General features: G+C 44.6%; 1 protein-coding gene across 1 annotated transcript in view; it reads left to right on the top strand.

Annotated features, from left to right (window-relative positions):
• Positions 1-676: 676 nt before the first annotated feature.
• Positions 677-20,618, top strand: part of DNAJC13 (DnaJ heat shock protein family (Hsp40) member C13) — a 127,655-nt gene continuing 107,713 nt past the window's right edge. Inside the window, exons 1-2 of the mRNA XM_056129669.1 lie at positions 677-944; positions 15,882-15,962. Coding sequence (XP_055985644.1) covers positions 15,895-15,962 — 68 coding nt within the window. The 5' untranslated portion in view covers positions 677-944; positions 15,882-15,894. The remainder of the gene's footprint in view (positions 945-15,881; positions 15,963-20,618) is intronic.

The raw sequence follows: 20,618 nt of genomic DNA, 5'->3' as shown, positions 1-20,618 counted from the left end.
TCCAACACCAAGTTCAAACTAATGGAAAGACAGAACCTGATTTCTCTGCAAAACAGCCATTCCTGCGTTAGAGTTGAAGATGACAACAACAACAACAACAAAAATAGAGGCGTTATCAGTATTAGCTTCCTGGCCCTACTCCCGGCAAAAAAAAAAAGGCAAGAGGCATCCGGGAACCCCTTTCGGCTTCGTTTGGGCCATCGCAGAGGACTGAAACCTCTGGGCAATAATCTGAGATGTCCAGATTGCCTCTTGCCTACTCCTTATCACTAGAAGTCAAAGGTCAGTCTGCCAAGAACTTTTGAAAACAGGACAGGACCTCAGCCGATCAACCCGAACCCACCACTGCGCGCGCAGCGAGTCACAAGCCGAGGGGCGTGGTCCCCGAGAACACGCCGGAGGGGGGCGTGTCCCGCCCTTCCCGGCGCGGCGGCGAGGGGGGCGTGCCCACCCCGCCACGCCCCCGAGGGGCGGGTCTCTCCGGCGCCGGCGGGGACTCCGGGGCCGCCCTCCGGCGCCGGCCCTCCACTTCTGCGCATGCGAGCTGGGGGAGGGAGGGAGGGAGAGAGGGGGCGGCGGGGGCGCGGCCGGCGGGGGGCGGGGCCCGAGGCGGAAGCGCCGGCCTCAGCTGACGGGGTCTCGTGACCGGCCGGGGCGGCGGCGACGCAGGCGTGCTGGAGCGCGGTGGCTGGCAGCCCGAGCGAAGATGGCGGCCTCCAGGGCGAGCCTCTGAGAGGCCGAGGGGAGGAGGCGGAGGGGGCGGGGAGGCAGCGCCGCGGCGGCGGCAGCAGGAACCCGCGGCCGCCCAGCCACAGGGGCCCCGGCGCGGGAAAGGGGAAGTCGCGAGCGGGAGGAGGCCCGAGCGCGCTTCGTCCCGCTCTTGGACGCGGAGCCGGCGGCGGGAGGAGGAGCTCGTGCTGGAGCCTCTCCAGCCTCCCGCGAAGGTAAAGGCACTCCAGAACCCCGAACTCGGGAGGGGGCGGGGGGCTCCGCCTTCTCTCCCCACCCCCACCCCCGCACGCCGCGGGGCCGTGGGTGTGTGGGGGGGGGTCTGGGAAAAGGATGAGCCGCGCGCCTGCCACCCGGGCTGCCCCCTGCCCCTCCCCCCCGAGGGGCACTGACCCCCGGGCACTGCCGGGCTCGGCTGCCCCTCCAGCCCCCCGGCTCGTCCTCCCCTCGCGCCCCCCGCTCTCCCCGCGGGGCTCCACCCTCGGGATTCCCTTGGCGGCCGCCGCCCGCGCCTCCCGGCTGCTCCCCCCGCCGGCCGGCCGCTCCGCTCCGCCCCGCGACCCTCCTCCTCCTCCTCGTCGCCCCCGCCACGTCCCGCCGTCGACTTTGACTTTTTCCTTTCTGTTTTTGTTTTTGCATCTCAGCTTTTGTTTCCTTTCCTCGGGAAAGGGAAAGTGTGTGTGTGTGTGTGGTGGGGGAAGCCCCCTCGCCGTCGCCCCTGCCCAAGTCGCCGCCTGGTCTTCTTCAAAGCAAGCCCGTGGTGGTTCCCTCCCCTCTCCTCCCTTCCACCCAAGGCTTTTTAGCCGTCTCTGCCGAGGGGGGCTCCTCGCGGGGGGTCTTCTCTCTGCACGGCGCCTAGTGGCCGCTGCACGCACGCACCCTCCCGGGAGCGCTTTAGCTTTCTCCTCCTGGCCCCGGGAGCTCGGTTACCCATCCAGGCTGTTGCCGCGGTCCTTGTGCAGGTGGTGGGGGTAGCCCTCGCGCGGAGGAAGGTTTTAAAAATAGTTAACTCTCCCCAGAATGAGGCTGGGGGGTCTCCCCCAGAGTATGGTTTCTCACCTGTTTTGCTTTTTTTTGCTTTTCCCTTTGCCTCCACCCTGGTCCCCTTCAACTGTGTGTGTGTGTGTGTGTGTGTGTGTGTGTGTGTGTTGGGGCAGGGGGTGTTCTGCCCGATGCAAGTGTCTCTTTGCAAAGGTTTAGACACTGGGTATCTCTTGAGCCTCTTCAGGTGTGTGTGTGTGTGTGTACACACGTGTATGTGACTCCTGAGCCTCTTCAAACGTGTGTGTGTGTGTGGTCCTAGTGGGTTGGGGGACAGAGGGTGTTCTGCCCGATGCTAGTGTCTCTCTTTGAAGGGGTTTAGACACTTGGGTATCTCTCAAAGCTCGGGCCATGGTGTCTTCAGAAAAAGAGTAAAACTTAAGATTATTTATTCAGGACCTTCCCAGCCATGGTCCTTCTTCCTGAGACTTTTCTTCCAATAATGGATCGGATTCTAAGTCTCAAAGTAGTAGTTACAAGAACTTAAGGGAATCTCTCCCCGTGGTCAGGGTAGGTAGTAGTAGATCATCAAGACTCTTGAGTTTATGGGAATCTGAAACGAAGTTGCCTTTAAAAAAAGAGAGAGAGAGAGAGAGAGAGAGAGAATTTAGAAAACAGCTTACCAGAAATTTGGTATCCTAAAAAGACTTGATTTCACAATTCTTTAGTTTCCTGGAAATACTTCTTTGTATTTGTATATTAAAACTTAAAGTTAGCCTATCACATAAAACCTTGTTCAGAATGAATGCAAACTTTTCGGGGAGTATTTGGTGATATTTTCAACTTTTGCTTGCTAGTCCTTGAATGGAACTGAGATCCGGTTTAGAAAAGATTTCCTTATATCAGATTTGAAAACAGGAAGTAGAACATATTGGCAGAGGAAATGTGGAGTCAGAGGAGTATTAAGAGAGATGCAGGTCTGTGGAGAACCTGAGACTGTGGTCCAGTTAATGGAAAATGCGCTGGTTAATGGAAAACACCCTATTTTTTCCTCTCTGGGAGACAGTGGACAGTCTCTTTTTCTAATGTGAATATCTAAAGTAGAGGGGCATTATCAGAGAGCAGTCAGGGGAGGTTTGAGTTATTTGTAAGGATTTAACCCACAAATAAGCAGAGATGGTTGCCAAGTAACCTTTAATAGGACTGGTTTTTAATTTGTAAGGAAAAAAAAGTGGAGTCTGGTACTGAATAGATACTGAATTACTGTTGAACTGAAAGGGATCTGTTTCCAATAATTTGACTCCACTCCTCAAGCAATTCTATTTACACAGGTGAATTTGAGGTTTCCGCTGCCGCTCTTGTGCTGCTCTCGAGCACTTAAGATTAACAACAGATTAATAATATAGAAGGAAGTCTGTACAGATAAATAGAAGCAGAAGTTTAGTTGCTGCTAATAGGTTTAGGTCTAAATGTTGCCTATAATGTTTAGCAGTGGTTTGTGATTGTTTTTTGTTTGCTTTTGAGCTCTTGGGTCACACTTGACTGTGCTCAGGGTCATTCCTGGTGGTGCATGTGCTGTGTTGGGGACTGAATGGGATGTCCGGATGTTAGAATGTACCTTAACTACTTGGACTCTCTGGCTCAAAAGAGAGTTTTGAAGCAGCACCTAATGTCAGTGTTTCTCAGCTTGATCAGGTCAAAGATACCCATTTTATTCCAGATCCTTGTAATACCAGTAGTTCATGCATGTTATCATCTAACTTTGCCCTTAGTTGGAAGAGAAGCTTTAGACCTTCCTTTGAGACAAAACTTAATTGAAATATGAGGGCAGACTAGAGAAGGGGGAATGAATCTTCTCTTTTTTTTTTTTGTTTTTTTTTGGCTTTTTGGGTCACACCTGGTGATGCACAGGAGTTACTCCTGGTTCATGCACTCAGGAATTACTCCTGGCAGTGCTCGGGGGACCATATGGGATTCTGGGAATCAAACCCAGGCCGGCTGTGTGCAAGGCAAATGCCCTACCCGCTGTGCTATCGCTCCGGCCCCCGAATCTTCTCTTGAGGGATGGACATTGAAACCCCATAATGCAACCAGGGTAACTGAGGTCACACTCCTTAGATGGAGAGATGAAGTATGAGCCTAAGACTTTGTGAGAACAACAAATCATCATTCCCCAACTTTCCACCACCAGGTTTTGCAAGGACAGGAACAAGATTAGATAACAAGATAGAAAGACACAACACAAAAAATCAGATATTGCTTGATTTAACCATCCACTCCTTAGGCACAAGCCATTCTGCAGGTATTTGAAGTTTGTGGTAATACACTAGGGCTACCCCTACCTGCAGAAAACCATAAACTCAGCCCACCTCCTCCACAGATGAACTAAACTATAAACTTTTGGACTTGAGAGATGGTACTGTGGGTGGGGTGCTTGCCTTACACGCTGCTGACCTGGGTTCCATCTGCATTATCCCATAAGGCTCCCTGAGTACCACTGAGTGTGACTCCAAAACCAAAAATAAATTACTAAAAGAAGAAAAGATATGCTCATTACTAGTTGAAAAAAGTACCTCTGTCTCTGCAGTCATGTACCACTTGTTCAGCATTCAGCAAAAAGTATTGCAAGGAATACGAAGGTACAGAATTTCCAAGAGGAAAAACATGTACATGAAGACAGGATGTTATTTGGTAGGAAGTTTTAAAGAACTATAGTATTAAAAATACAATTGGAAAACACGTACGATAAGATACTTAATTTCATCTCAGAGAAACTAAGAATCAGAATGGAAATTCTAGAAATTTCATCACACAGGTGAAAGTTGCAAAATACCTTTGGGCTCATTATTAGACTTGGCATAACTGAAAATCAGTGAACTTACAGATTTTGGTTGGTAAAAATTACCCAATGAAGAAAAAGTTTTTGAAAAAGAACATTGAAGAGCTTAGGAATATCAGGCACTTTAACTGATGCAAAACAAATCCTAGAAAACAAGAACAGAAGGGATACTAAAGATATTTGGAAGTTAGACAATTTTCCAAAATTAGTGTTGAAAAAGCTTAGAGAATAAGAAGCAGAATAAGTACTTGCAGCCCTTGAAGATTCCCCCCCAAAGAATACATCAATCCTATAGGTACATTTGGATTGATAGAAGCAAAGGACAAAGAGAAAATCTTAAGATAAACCAAGAAGAACATTGTAACAGAAAGAAAGATAAGCATATAGACAAGAAACCATGCAACCAGGAGAATAATGAACAGCTTTAAAGCTCAAAAGAAAACACTGTAAAGGTATCTTTCAAAATGACAAAATATAGGGCCGGGAACATAGTATATTGGGTAGGGTGATTGCCTTGCATGTATCTAACTTGAGTTTGGTCCTTGCTCCCCATTTGGTTCCCTGAGCCTGCCAGTAGTGGTCCCTGAGCACTGCTGGATGTGGCCTCAAAACAAATCAAAACCTAAAACAGACCAGAAGCCAAGAAACCCTAATGCCCGCAAATCTACTCTTCACGAAAAGTTTAAAGTTCTTTAAAGTTCTTTACTCTGTACCTACAGAATAAATGCATAAACAAAAACCACAATTTTCACCTTTTTAATTGCTTTAGAAGTTTGTAAAACAATTACTAGTAGCTGTTTTTGTGAGAGAATAGCTCAGAGATAGAAAGGGCAGTTGAAAGTGAACTCAGTCTGTAAAGTGTCTTATATGAAGGTAGATTGGTTGAGTAAAGACTAAAAATAAGCCATAGGGCAACAGCTAAAAATTTTTATGAAGTGCTAAGTCATTAGAAAAGGAAAAACGTAAGTTATTGAAAAGGCTCATTTAAAGACGAGAAGGCAGAAAAGAAACAGATTGAAGTAAATTAAAGATTGCAAGGTATAGTTTTATTTTTTTATTGAGTCACTGTGAGATACACAGTTACATAGTTGTTCCTGATCGGATTTCAGTCGAAGTTCAACACCATCCCTTCACCAGTGTACATTTCCTACAACCAGTGTCAGCAGTTTCTCTCCCACCCTCTCCAGCCCTAGCCCCCCCCCCCCCCACCAGTGTGCCTCTATGGCTCTGTCAGTGATTATTGTTATACAATAATATATTATCCCTTTGCCTCCTCTTAGCACTCAGTTCTTGTCCAGAGTGATCATTTCCAACTCTCATTGTTACAGTGGTCTCTTCTCTGTCCTAACTGTCCTCGCCCTCCACTTGTGGCAAGCTTTCAGCTGTGGACCAGTCCTCTTGGCTCTTGTTTCTACTGCCCTTGGGTATTAGTCTCATACTACATTTTCTTTATAACAAAATACATTTTTTTTCTTTTTTTTGGTGAGGGTCACATCCAGCAGTGATCAGGTGTTGCTTACTCCTGGCTCTGCATTCAGGAATTACTCTTGGCAGTGCTCTGGGGACCATATGGGATGCCAGGGATCAGAACCGGGTCAGCGCATGCAAGGCGAATGCCCTGCCCACTGTCCTATCACTCCGACCAGAAGATGTAAATTTTAACTATCAGTATCACTTTAAATGTGTCATTACCTGTTACCAGGTACACTGTAAGAATCACATTTAAAGGCATAAGTAGAAGATAGACTACAAGAGATAGTTGGAATAGTTGTATTCATAGACAAGACTATTTAGACATGGCATATTATATTACATAATGTATTCAGTTTTCCAGGAATACCTAGGTCGAAGTGCAAAACATTTTATACTTTTACAATTTCTGGAAAATAGGAAAAAACTGGACTTGGTTTGGCAATGAGTTTCTTGGGCCGCATCACCGAAGTGTGATCCATAAAGGGAAAGAATGGATTAACTTGACAAAATGCTGTGACTTATTTTGCACTCTGTTTTTCAGAATTACTCTCTCAGAGTGGCACAGATATGTTCAAAGGTCCATTTAAGCATGGTTTAGTCAAGAAAGAGAAACTTAGCATTTGCTAGTAATTCTTTTCAGATGCTTCTAACTTTGTCCAGCTGCTTGCATATTTGGGCTTGTACTTTTGTGGAGTACGTATATATGCTTATGAAGAAGAGTGTTATCTGAAACGAAGTTAAAATCAGTGGGATTTTATAGGTTATTTGTATGTGGGAGAAGGACTTAGAGGGGTTGCTAGTTGGGCCAATTCAGTGGGGCTCAGGAGCTGCTCCTGGAGGTCTGGTGAGTCTCACCACTTGCAAGGCAAGGGCCTTAGCTCTTGTACTGTCCCATCTGTCCTAATAGCGCTAATGCTCTAACTTGCCCTTAGAGTAGATGGCACTGCCTGAGCCCCTTTCACATACTTAATGCATTCCCATTGCTGCTATCTTTTTGCAGTCGAAGTAGGATTTTGATGAACAGATTGAAAATAACCCTCCTAAAACATTATAAAATATTTTAGTATTCTGATTTTGTCAGCTGGAACATAATGGAAGGATAGGTATAGTTAGGAATATAGGAGACCTGTCTTTAATAGTTTATACATTTTATACTGAGTTAAAAGTCTTTCCCATGGACTTCAAACTTGTTTTCTTTAGTCATCTGGTGCAAGGTTTCTCAACTGTCGCCCCATCTTGTACCCTAGGATATTCCAACGGGGCCACAGTTAAAAGTTGAGTAAATCCCCCCCCCCCCCCCATCAGCTTAGAGTTTTGGCTCTATTTTGTGAACTGAAAATCCTTATTGAAGAGTTGGGAATAATAGACTTGAAAAAGGGAAACTAGAAACTTAGATGTTGCTGTTGTGTATGAGGTGAAAAGGAAGTCGTAATGTCTGGATATTAGAGTGCTTGCTGTAAAATGTTCACGTTTTGTTTTGCATATGCTTTGGAAATGTATTCCTATATTATGCGTTTGATAAACACAAAAACACCAAAAAACAGCAACACGTTAAAATATGGCAATTGAAAATCTCATGAGGTACACCTCTAACTAGCCTCATAGGACAAGATTACTACTCTGTGCCTGCTCATGAGCTTATTGAACTGATTATAGTTTATTCTTGCACAGGCCAAATTAGCTACAAATATAAAATGAAATAGAAATTAAGTCTTAAGAATCTCACAATTTTCAAGTGAGAAATAAGTACATGATCAGCATTAATTTTACAGAATTGTTTAAGTGAGCACATCTTCTTGGTTATTTTCAGATTCAGAGACATTTACAAGTTTTGGAAAGGGAAGTTCATAATCATGCATCTTTCTTGGGAAAAAAATTTTTTTTCTGTTTTGGGCCATAGTTTTAGGCTCATAGTTGTTTTGGGCCATAGTGCTACAATGTACAGTGCTACAGTTTTGGGCCATAAACTGGTAGCATTAAAGGCGTTTCTTCAAATTTAGGGCTTGCTTTTGAATTGTCTGTTGCCTTCTCATTTCATGAATATATATCCTGTTTCTAAATGAAAAGGAATGAATAAAAAAAAATAAAGGGACTGGATAGATAGCACGCAGGTAAAACACTTGCCTTGCACCGGGCTGGCCTGTGTTTGATCCCCAGCACCCCATTTGGTCCCCCAAGACCTACCGGGAGTGATCCTTGATGCACGGCAGGGCCCTGAATACAGCCTCATGTGGTTCACAAAACCAAAAAAGAACGTGTATGTCTTGTTATTTTGCCTTAACCTATGTTGGTACAGATTTTGATGTGTCAAGGCAGTGCAGACAGAGGTGTCAATATGTAACTTCTGGGCAGTTGTTTGGAGATAGGACTGTCAGCTGAAATTTGATATTACATCCAACTTTGCCCTCTAATGATTTTTATCTCTAGAATAACTGGGTTCTTTACTATGTTAAAGCTAAGAATGGATGTCATAAACTTTACTTTGTGATCTACTTTTATAACTGTAAAGCGCCCCTTACTGTAGACATCATCTGTAGTATATATATTGACTTGTTTTCATCTGGAAGAAAATGCTTTTACCTGTGCTTGAGTTACTAAAACAGGAAGCTGAGAATTAAAAATTCAAGTTTTAAAAAGCAGGTTAAAGTTCATAGCAGTTTTCTTCCCTACACAGCACATTCTAAGATAGTCTAGTGGTAGCTTAAAAAGCTGGGTAAAAATTAAGGTTCAGTTAACCATTCAATTTTTTTTGCCTTGTTTTTTTTTTGAAATAACCAGTGATTAGGTTCAGATTCTAAATTCAGGTTAAAATAAGTTTTTTTTTTTTTTTTTTAAATTATTTAGCACCACGGGTAGGACATTTGCCTTGTATGCGGCCAACCTGGCCGACCCAGGTTTGATTCCTTTGCCCCTCTCCGAGAGCCTGGCAAGTACTGAGAGTATCTCACCTGCACGGCAAAGCCTGGCAAGCTACCCATGATGTAGTCGATATGCCAAACACAGTAACAAGCATCACAAGGGAGACATTATTGGGCCCGCTCGAGCAAATCGTCGAGCAACGGGAGGACAGTGACAGTGACAGTATTATTACTATTATTGTTTTGGGGCCTCACCTGGCTTTTCAAGGTTTACTCTAGGCTCTGTGCTAAGGGATCACGATGATATTGCTCAGGGGACTGTATACAGTCAGTCATGAAGCAAGGGATGTTGTTGGAAAATGTGAATCTAACAAAAATGCCCTAAATTTGGTTTAAAGTTTTTTTGTTTTTTTTTTTGAGGAATTTGCGGGCCACACCCAGCAGTGCTCATGGGCTGTGCTGCTGAAGCTGCATCAGGGTTCCATACACAGTGCCAGGGCGTAAACCAGAGTCGCGACCAGCAAGACAAGTTCCTTAACCCCTGTGCCATCTGCATTTGACATTTACAGATTACAGTTTTCTGTAAAACCTGAACTATGAAGTTATCTTCCCAGAGCTCTGCTGAGAGCGTTGTACTAGGATATAAAATGAGAAGAAGAAAGAGTGACTTGCAAACACTGAAGATGCTTTCAGGGTGATTTAGTTCCAAATGCATGTAAACTTGAGTTTGTCTCTTCGGTCTTGAGAATTTGAAGTGGGCGCCCTAATGCATGACTGGAAGGATATGGATTTAGGTGATAGTTGAATGGATGAATTCCTGCTGATTGGAGTCGCAGCCCCAGCAAGTGGTGCTCACGTGTTACTGAAACCACGCACGGAATCAGTGTCGCTCAGTTATTTATAGGATGCACCTAGGACTGTCACTATGACTGTCTCAGATCTTACCTGCTTGATGCTTGCAGTGCTTGATTCTAGCAATTCTACAGATATTTTTTTTTTAAATCATTGTTGGTGGGAGTTAATGACTGCTTAAGAGTTTTTGCATCTGAGAACGACTTTAGCATTGCCAGATAATTTATTAAAGAAATATGTACTGGGCTGGAGAGCTTCCTCCGTGGGCTGAACTCTTGGTTGGTTTTAGGGGTCCAGGGTTCAACCCCAGCACCACACAGTCCCTGGGTACTAGACAGGTGTGTCCCCCAGCACCCTGTCCTGCAGTGTTCAGAGGAGTTACTGAATAGAGATTCCATTTTTCAGAGTGTGATATTTATTTTTTCCTAATCATGACTTAGCGTTGTCAAACATTAATTGAAAAATTTTAAGTTTGGGAGACAGACAGCTCAGCAGTGGGTAGTGCATACTTTGTATGCAGGAGGCCTGGGTTTGATCCTCAGCTCTGCACTGCCAGGAGCAGCTCCTGAACACTACCAGGTGTGGCCCCCAAATCCCACCCTGTTCCCCCTCAAAAAAATATTAGATTGGGTTTATGGTAAGAAGCAGTGAGTCCAGGACTGGAACAATATAGTACAGCAGGTAGAGTGTTTGCTTTGCATACAGCTTACCCAAGTTTGATCACAGGTATCCCATATGGTCTCCTGAGCAGCTCTAAGATTAATTCCTGACTGCAGAGCCAGGAGTAACACCTGAGTACTGCCAAGTGTGGGCCCCCCCTCCCCCCGTGCACAAAAAAGTTAACATTTCAAATGCCTAAATGTGCTTACACTGTAGGAAATGCAGTTGACTTGCAAGATTATGATATTTTGTGGATAGAAATTTGAAATAAAGAGAAGCTGGAGCCAAAATATGGTTCAGTGGAAAAGCACATGCCTTGTAGACATGAGACATGGGTGTGGTCACTGGCACTAAAAACAGAAAGAAGCATAAATGTTAGGTGATGTTAGGCTATAGTTGACTTAAGATACTTAAAACATTTTAATCTATCATATTATCTTGACCTGTCTTATGTATATTTGTATGTTAAAACCATTAGTGGAAGGATAAGTTGTAAAAAGTATGATAATAAGATGATGCCCTCATGCTTCATCTGATTTAGCAAATATATACTAAGCTGAATACTAATTAAATCAACAATATGCTCTATTTTTTTAGGGACTGGATATGTCGCTCAGTGGTAGAGCATGGCTTTCATAAACCCTTGGGTTTGATCTCTTGTACTGCCCAAAACCAACATGGCTGACCCGAGTTCGTCTCTTCCACCCCTCTCAGAGAGCCCGGCAAGCTATTGAGAGTATATCGCCCGCACGGCAAAGCCTGGCAAGCTACCCGTGATGTATTCGGTTTGCCAAACACAGTAACAGTTGGTCACAATGGAGACGTTACTGGGCCCGCTCAAGCAAGTTGATGAGCAACCGGAGGACAGTGACAGTGACAGTGACTGCCCAAAAGAAAGTACTGTACTTTACTTTTTATTAGTGATTTTTATTGCCAGGGATTATATACATGAAAGATGCTTTTTACCACTTAAGTATATTGCTCACCAAACTTATTTTTATTTAAAATGTTTTTTCTTTGTATTTTGGTCACACCTGGCAGTATTCAGAGTTTACTCCTGGCTGTACCCTCAGGGATCATTTCTGGCAGTGCTCAGGGACCAGAGGGGTTGTCGGGGATCAAATCTGGATCAGATGTGTGCAAGGCAAACACCCTATCCACTGTACTATCTTTTGGGCCCTTCACCCTTTATTTTTGAGGGCAGAAATTCTAAATGTTTTACACTGAAGAGTGCTAGGATTGAAATTAATTTATAAGACTTGGAGATCAAGTAATTAAAGTGTAACCTTTCCCCCAAATGCCATAAGTAGGGACCCATAAATAATCTTAATGAAAGAGTCACTAGGTAGTCTCAAAATAATTGTTGTATATCTGGGGTAGTAAATCTAAAGAACTGTAGTAATTATTATGATTGCAGTTAATAGTTTGGACTGTTGTTTGCGCCACGCCTCACACTGACTTGATGAAGGGTTGTCTCCTTTAGCCCTTTGAGACAGGTGCTGTCGTTCCTTTTGGGATTGGGTGGGCTATAGTTGACTTAAGATGGGTTTGGACCACTCCCAGAATACTTGGGGATTGTGTGTTCGGGGGATTGAACATGGTGCTCCTGCATGAAAGCATGTGCTCCAGCCCTTGTAGCTATTCTTCCCAACCCTTATGAGGTCAGTCTTTAGTTTTATTCTTTGGGGTGGGCCTTGGACCACACTGAGCAGTATTAGGGGTTATTCCTGACTCTCATCACGAGTGACCCCTGGCCGTGGCTCAGAGGACTATATGTGGTACCAGGTATTTGAAGCAGGGTTACAACCACACTCAAGCCAAGTGTCTTGCCTCCTGTCATCTCTCTTGCCCTTAGGGTTTTTTTTTTCTGCCCTTAAATTTGCCTTCTTACTGGGAATTAGTTTGCTTTCCTAGTCTCACCTCCCACTAGTACAGACACAGTTAGTTATTAGGAATCCTTCTCTTTGGAGCTGGAGCAATAACTCAAGGACAGAACTCATGCCTTGATGCAGGAGGCCTCCTGTTCAATTGCCAGTACTACATGTTCCCCCAAGCACAGAGTCCGGAGTACCCCTTGAGCAACACTGAGTATGTTCCCCTAAAAATCCCCCCCCAATTTTTTTAAGCCCACTATTTTTTTTCACCTTTATTTTGAAGTCATAGTCATAGAGCCAATATTTCCTAAAGCCCATTTTTGTTCTTGTTGATTTTCCCCAAGATAGGCTCTTGATAGAAGTCAGACATTTCAGTATCTCTTTGGGGGGGTGCCATACCATCGGTGCTCAGTGGTCACTCCTGGTGATGCCCAGTGGACCGTATGTAATTCTGTCAGCTGGGATCAGCTAGGCAGGCTTGGCAAACAACCATAAGCCTCTGTGCTCTCAGCCCTGTTTGAAGGGACATCAAAATTTTCCATGGGATTGCTCCCCTTCATTGGTTCATTCATGTGTATTGAGTACGTGCGTTGGGAACACTTGCAGGTTCTGGGGGGTATGTATATACCACGGAGCTTAAGATAGAAATATCTCTTTCTGGACTAATAGGATTAGGTTAATTATAAATATGATGGATTGTACATTAAATTATGAAATGTGCTGGGCTGAAGATAAATGAGCTGATGTCAGGGAATCAAGACTATAGAATGAAGAGGATGGTTGTGATTGAAAAAAAGATAGCGAGGACTAGCCTCAGTGTAGAGGTGACATTCAAACAGATTTGAAGGAGGTGAAGAGATTAGCCAGAATGCAGATGCTGTGGGAGGGCTGTCCACCATGTGCAGAAGAGGTTCTTGCTAATTTGCTAATAAGCAGGAGTTGAAGATAGTCATTTCACGGTAGAGCTATCTTTAAGATTGTGGGTTTTGGGCCTAGGGATAAAGCTTTTGCCTTGCATGTGATCAAGCCCCAGAACTGGATATGGTCCACTGAACACACCAGAAGTGACCCCTGAGTGCCACTTGGTGTGGTCTCAAACTCAAAAAGTGTATTGATTGGCAGTGTATTGGCAGTGTATTGCTGCCAGGTGAAAGAAGGTAGTTACAATGATCACATGGTGTTTGATTTTACTTACAGGAGACATCCAAAATAGATATATTATGGAACACCAGATGTGGGAGGTGGGGAGGGTGAGGAGGGGGCAGGGGAGAGAGAGAGGAGAGAGAGAGAGAGAGAGAGAGAAACATGAATGTATATAAGTGGGTGTGTCCATCCTTCCTCATCGAGTCTTTGAGATGGAAGGTGAGGGGCGTGTGTGTATATGTTCATCCAGTGATCCTCAGGAAACGACTGTTCTGGGGTCACTTGGGGGACTGTGGGGGCTAGATGTAGATGTGGGGACTGCTGCATGCATAGCACTATCTCTCTAGCCGAGTTTCTTTGGTGGGGAGTAATAAAAATCTAAAAGCAGAGTTATTGATAGTAGATCATTCCTTGAATGCTACATTTCAAAAGGGAAAGTTGGGAGCTGGAGACAGAACAAGGGTGAAGGCTCTTGCCTTACACTGCAGTTGCTTTGTACATAAAGCTGATCCCAGTTTGATCCCTGGCACTTTATGGTCCCTTGAGCCTGCCACGAGTGACCCCTGGATACAGAGCCAGGAGTAGGCCCTGAGCACTGCTAGGTGTGCTCCCCAACCCCCACCTCAAAAACAAAAGTTCCATGGTATGTAATTACATCTTAAAACAGAAAAGTTCTTATTAAAATTTTTGTTTTGGGACCACACCCAGAAGTGCCCAGGGCTTACTCCTGACTGCGCTCAGGACTCACTCATGGAGGGCTCTGGGGACCAGATGGAGTGTCGGGGATTGAACCCGAGTCAGCCATGCACAAGGCAAACGCCCTACCCGCTGTTCTATCATTCTAGCCCTATTATTATAATACTTTTCTAGGTAGAGATGGCTTTATGTTAAAATTATAAAAGGAATACTTGATGTTTGAAAAGTTAAGGGCAGTGTATAAAGACGCAAAGAAAGATTCATTAGCCGTAATGACACTGTTGAGTTTACCTTCTTGGCATTTTGTTAGGTATCTATGTAGCTTTTCAAGAGGACACTTCTAGGGGCCAGGAGATATAGTACAGTGTGGTGGTGGTGGTGGGGGGGGGGGGGGGAGATGCTTGCCTTCCAGATTCAATCCCCAGCACCACACATGGTTCCCTGAGCCCCATCCTGAATGCAGAGACAGGAGTAATCCCTGAGTACTGCTGAGTGTAACCCAAAACCCTCCCCAAACACCACCAAAAAAAAAAAAAGTACATGAGCTGGAACAGCGAGTACAGTGGGGTAGGACATTTGCCTTGTATGTGACCTGTTGGGTTCAATCTCCGACATCCCATATGGTCCTCTGAGCATCTCCAGGAGTAGTTTCTGAGTGCAGAACCAGGAGTAACCCCTGAGCATCTCTGGGTGTCACTCAGAAATCCAAAAACAAGTAAAAATAAAATGACAAAACTGTGTGTGTGTGTGTGTGTGTGTGTGTAAGAGAGAGAGAGAGAGAGAGAGAGAGAGAGAGCGCATTTCTAATAAACTAGGAAGGGAGAGGAGCCAAGTCACAAAAGTAAATGACCATGTTTATTTTCCATAAATTTTCAAAATTTATTGTCAGTTTTATACTAAGTAGACAGTTCCTATACAGTACACTAGTAGACTAACCTATACAGTTTTTTTTCCCTTTGTAATTTTTACTTAAATTACAATTTACCCTATCAAACTAACTGAATGTTTTCTATGAAGTAAATGGGTTTAGGATTTTACACAGTTCTGAGGTATAGTCAACATGCTAATCTTATATATATCTGGGTGAGAGATATTGCAGAGGGCATAAGGCTCTCGCCTAGCATGTAGCCGACCCTGGTTTGATCCTTGACACCACATAGGGTTCCCCCACTCCTCAGCACTGCCAGAAGTGATTCCTGAGCACAGAGCCAGGCGGAAGCCTTGAACATAGCTGGGTGTAGCTCACAAACAAAAAAGCAAATAAAAATTTGCCTTTAGCAAGTGGTGGAAGAAGTGCTGATTTACCTTGACCTTTTCTTTTTCCCTCCCAGTGTTGTTTAGAGAAACCCAGTGTTGTAGGGAGAGCCGACCGTCTCAGAATAGTGTGCTGAAGGCAGTGGGGAGAACATGCACTTCACTGTCGTTTTGATTTGCTTTGGTTGGGGGAGGGGCACACCCAGCAGTGCTCAGGGTTTACTCCTGGCACTGTGCTCTGATCACTCCTGACTGCACACAGGACCATATGTGATGCTGGGGATCTAGCCAGGGCCAGTTACCTGCGAGGTAAGCATCTCCCCCCATACTCTCTACAGCCCCCTCTTCCCTGCCCCCGCTGCTTTAACCTTTGTGGACTTTTTAGGAGAAGCTATGCATAAAATGAACATTACAGGACAGGCCTTTCAGTTACTCATTGCAATTTCAAAAGGGTAGTATAGGAGAATCAGGAAAATCTAAGGATACCACTTCACGACGTTAACCTGTACTTTTATCTTACAGGTTTCAACGCAAAATGAATATAATTAGGGAGAATAAGGACCTGGCATGTTTCTACACAACAAAACACTCATGGAGGGGAAAGTAAGTATTTCTGTTGTTTTTAATTTTCTTTGCTTCTGTAAAGTATCATTTTAAAACATTTCTCTTTTAATAGCTTTTGTAACACCCAACTCAGTCAAGCCATTTGGCCCTTCCCTTCTGAAAAGCTTATGTATGTATTGTAAGTGCAAAAGCTGCATTTTGATCAGTTATTATTCTTTCTTCTTTTGATAAATCTGGTTTTCTGTGTCTGGGAAGATGTTTGGTAAGAACCATGGGTGACAAGAGGAAAGTTTTGTACCCATTTTCCATCCTCTTGGATGTTACCAATGGATGGTGAGGTTGGGTAGTCATAGCAGAGGGTTAGCAGCTTTCCTGCCCTGAGACTAGCCTATACAGGTTTTTTTCCCTTTGTAATTTTTACTTTAAAAAGTAAAACAAGTTTATTTAGAGAAGCTTACTTGGAGAAATGTGAGGGGAGAGAACAAGAGATTCAGGCTCAACGGGAACAGGGGCTTCTCCAGAGCCAAAGAAAAGCAACAGTGTCTTAACTTTGTGACTGTTGTTGAAAATATACCAGAGTGTGTTTTATAGTCTTCTTTTAGATATGCACCCACTTTGTAAAATATTGGGTGTGAACATTTCTTTTCCTTAGGGGTAGATGAAGCCATTTTAAAAAAAATTTTTTTTTATTAGTGAAACACCACGAGGTACAGTTATAGACTTACAAATTTTTGTGCTTGGGTTTCAGTTATACAATGATCGAGTACCCATCCCTCCACCAGCGCCCATCCTCCCCCACCACAGGTCCCAGCATCCCTCCTACCCCCCATCTCCTCCATCCTACCCTGCCTCTGTGGCAGGGCATTCCCTTTTGTTCTCTCTCTCTCCTTTTGTGTTCTGTGGTTTGCAAGAGAGGCATTGAGTGGCAATCATGTTTGGTCTATAGTCTACTTTCAGCATGCTTCTCCCATCCTGGGAGGATCCTCCCAACACCCTTTATTTGGTGCTCCCTTCTCTATCTGAGCTTCCTTTTCCCCTAGCACGTGTGGCTGGCCTCCAAGTCATAGAGCAAAATTTTTGGTACTAGTCTCGGCTACTCCTGGGTGTTAGTCTCCCATTATGTTACTTTATGTTCCCCAGATGAATGCAATCTTTTTGTGTCTGTCCGCTCTTTCTGACTCATTTCGCTTAATATACTTTCCATGTAGTACCACTTGTATGTAAATTTCATGACTTCTAGATGAAGCCATTTTTCAGTAGCTTTTCTCATCAGTACAGGGTATACATGCTCTGAGAAATGAATGGGAATTGCTACCCTCAGCATGCTTGAAAGGTTGAAGGCTACAGTAATGGAGTGTGTGATGCTTTTAAAGTCACTGTCACTGTCCTCCCATTGTTCATCAATTTGCTCCAGCGGGCCCAGTAACATCTCCATTGGAGACTTTGTTGTTACTGTGTTTGGCATATCAAATACATCACGGGTAGCTTGCCGGCTATCAAAGAGGGGCGGAGGAATCGAACTTGGGTCAGCCATGTTGGCTGCGTGCAAGGCGAACGCCCTACCCCTGTGCTATCACTCCAGCCCTAATGCCTTAAATAAATAAACTGAGAGTTCAAGAAATGGCACCTGCTGACTGTTACTAAGTCTAGCTTCTGTTTCTTCTGAGTAGTAACAAGTTAAATGAGTGCACCACACCTTTTTTGGGGGTTGAGGGTGGGGGTCAGTTGGGGTAGTCACAGCTGGCAGTGCTCAAGGTTTACTCCCGACTCCCTGCTCAGGGATCACTCTTTGGGCGGTTTGGGGAAACCCTACTGGGGCGCTGGAGCGTACCACACTTTTGACAGGTGGGAGACCACTTTATTCCAAGTCAGGCCTCAGATAGGGCAAACATTCTATGCACAGGGAGTCGGTAACTGTTGTTCTTTCCATTTTTTTAGGTAATAGTGTGGTGCCTTAGAATGGTACGTCAGGACTCTGGTGGCTCTGAGTAACAAACATCATTTTGAAAGATTTCAGTGAAAGATTTCCGTTTAGTTTAGTTTCCTTTTAGTTGTCAACGAGCTCCTAAATTAGCATTATTATAAGCTTAGAATATTTGTCTGCAATTTTTTCCCCTTTAGTTAATATTCGGGGGGCCATACCAAGCAGTTTTCAGGAGATACTCCTGGCTCTGTACTCCGGAATCCTCCGGGTGGGGCTCAGGGGACTGTCAGGGATGCTGTGGGTCACATCTGGGTCAGCCACATGCAAGGCAAGGCCCTACCCATTGTGCTACTGCTCCAGCTCCTGGTTAATTTCCATTGAACAAAGTTAAAGACAAAATCAGCATACTCAAGAGGGGCTGGAGCAATAGCACACCGGGTAGGGCGTTTGCCTTGTATGCGGCAGACCCAGGTTCAATTCCTAGTATCCCTGAGCACCGCCAGGGCAGAGCCAGGAGTAACCCCTGTGCATTGCCAGGTGTGACCAAAAAAGAAAAATCAGCATACTCAGAGAAGAATAGCAGTTTTCTTAGTTCTTTGTTTCAGCCTTAAAAAACCCTGCCTTTATGGTCCAGAGATAATACAGAACTTAAGCCCTTACGTGTGGCTCTTTGGTACTGCATATTGTTTGTTATGGTCCCCCTGAGCACAGAACCAGGAATGGCTACGAGCATTCCTGGATATGGCCCCAGAGCAGAATTGTACATTTCAATGATCCTTAGTTTTCCCTCAAGTGGTAGATTGATGTGAGCATCTTGATGACTTCTGTTTTCAAACAATTGTAACATAATTATAGATTACTTCTAAGGGACCAAGTGCTGTAATGTTTTGTGTGCTTATCAGTAACCGATCATGTGGCGGAAGTTTCTTTAATGTCTTAGAGAGAGTAGTGACTAAGTCTGCAGAGGATCCTTTTGGTAACAATTTGGAGCTGAACTAGAGTAATATCTGATAATGCTGTTTCTGCCAACCACAGGTTACATAATGACAGAGGACACTGTAGGCTGCGCCTTACAGCCTCAGTGTGCAGGCAGGCTATACAGTTTTTCCTCTTACTTTAATTTTGTTTTTGCATTTTCTTAGACCTCCTAATGCTTCTCCGATGTTATTATTTTCAAAGACCTTATTCTTTGTTTCATGCGTTTTCTAATTTCCACTTTAATTTTTATGAAGCCCTTTCCTAACGCAATGTTTCTCAGTCTTTTTCTAACCGTGTCCCCCTTCGAGCTTGTTTCTTTTCTGTGATCCTCCTGTCCCACCTGTTGTCCCCCGAGTCTCACTTCAGGGTTCCCGTTTGTGTGATGTTTTTCTGTGGCTCCTGTGCCCCCTGGGAGGCCTTATCCTCCCTGGTTGAGAAATGCTAGTCTAAAGGAGTATTGATAGGAAAAAAATTAGTTATTATTGGTAAAACCAAATGGATAGGAAGTGAGGAAGCGAAGTTAGAAGTGAAAATTGCCCTATAAAATTGCAGCACATGTAGTAGGCGATTTCCAAAGTAAATACGATTTCAGAATATGATTGTGACTGACCAGTTGTAGGCCATCATTTTTCCCCTCCTTTGTATCACCATGGTTTTTGTGTAAGGATATTGTAAAAAACAGTTTGCAGTGTTTGTCCCTGTTTTTTGAAGGGAGGTTGGATTTTTGGACTGTATTTGGCAGTGCTCAGATTTTACTCCTGGCTTGGTGCTCAGGGGACCCCGTGTGGTACCTGGGATCAAACTGGAGTTGACCACACGAGAGGTGTGTTAATTCCTGTTTCACCTGTCCAGCCCCTACAGTGTCTTTTTGTGGGATTGGGAGAAACCAGGCCTACCTTGGCAGTGCTGGGGTTTAATCCCAGCATGCTCTGGGCCAGATCCCCAGCCCTGCACTGTCTTTTGTTTTAGGTCATTCCCTACAGTGCTGAAGTATTGCGCTCTGCTTAGTGCTTAGAGGTTGTTCTTGGCAATGTTCAGGGGACCCTGAGGTATCAAACTCAGAACTGTTTTTGTTGTTGTATATGAGCCACATCAGATGATGTTCAGGGCTTATTTCTGGCTCAGTCAGTTCATTCCTGGCGGTGCTCAGCGGATCATATGGGGATTGAATCTGGGTCAGCCACATGCAAGGCAAGTGCCCTACACACTGTACTGTCTCGCCTTTGTGTCATGTGTCCCGTTCCCCCCCTCCCCCCCCCCCCCCGTCCCCACCTCCCACCACCAACTCTTGCATGCAAAGTACATGCTCCAGCCTTTCTTGGAGATACATCCCTTTTTTCCCTGGGTGTGGAGGTCACACCCAGCAATGCGCTAGGCTTACTCCTGACTCTACACTCAAGAATTTCTCCAGGCAGTGCTTGGGGGACCATATGGGATATGGGGATCGAACCTGGGTTTGGTGCGTGCAAGGCAAACTCCTTATCCACAGTACTCTTTCTCCAGCCTCCCAGTGTCTTTCCTTGTTTGTTTTGTTTTGGTGATGCAAGAAAGTTTTTATTGAAACTCATTTAGAAAGATGTGAGGGGAAAATATGGGAGAAGTACTTGTTCTGGAGAGAACTCCAGGTGAAAATAACAGAGACAAGCAAGTGACATGCATGTTCAGTGGAGAACACAGCTTGAAGAACAAGCCCAACATCCTTTGTTTTTAGTTAAAATTTTTCTGTCTAGGGGCTGTGTGATAGCACAGTGGGTAGGGCGTTTGCCTTGCACGCTACCGACCTGGGTTCGATT

The sequence above is a fragment of the Sorex fumeus genome, unplaced genomic scaffold (genome assembly GCF_029834395.1).
Source record: "Sorex fumeus unplaced genomic scaffold, SorFum_2.1 ptg000072l, whole genome shotgun sequence".
Lineage (NCBI taxonomy): Eukaryota > Metazoa > Chordata > Mammalia > Eulipotyphla > Soricidae > Sorex > Sorex fumeus.
The sequence above is the reverse complement of the archived record's forward strand: the minus strand, read 5'-3'. Positions and strand labels throughout refer to the sequence as shown.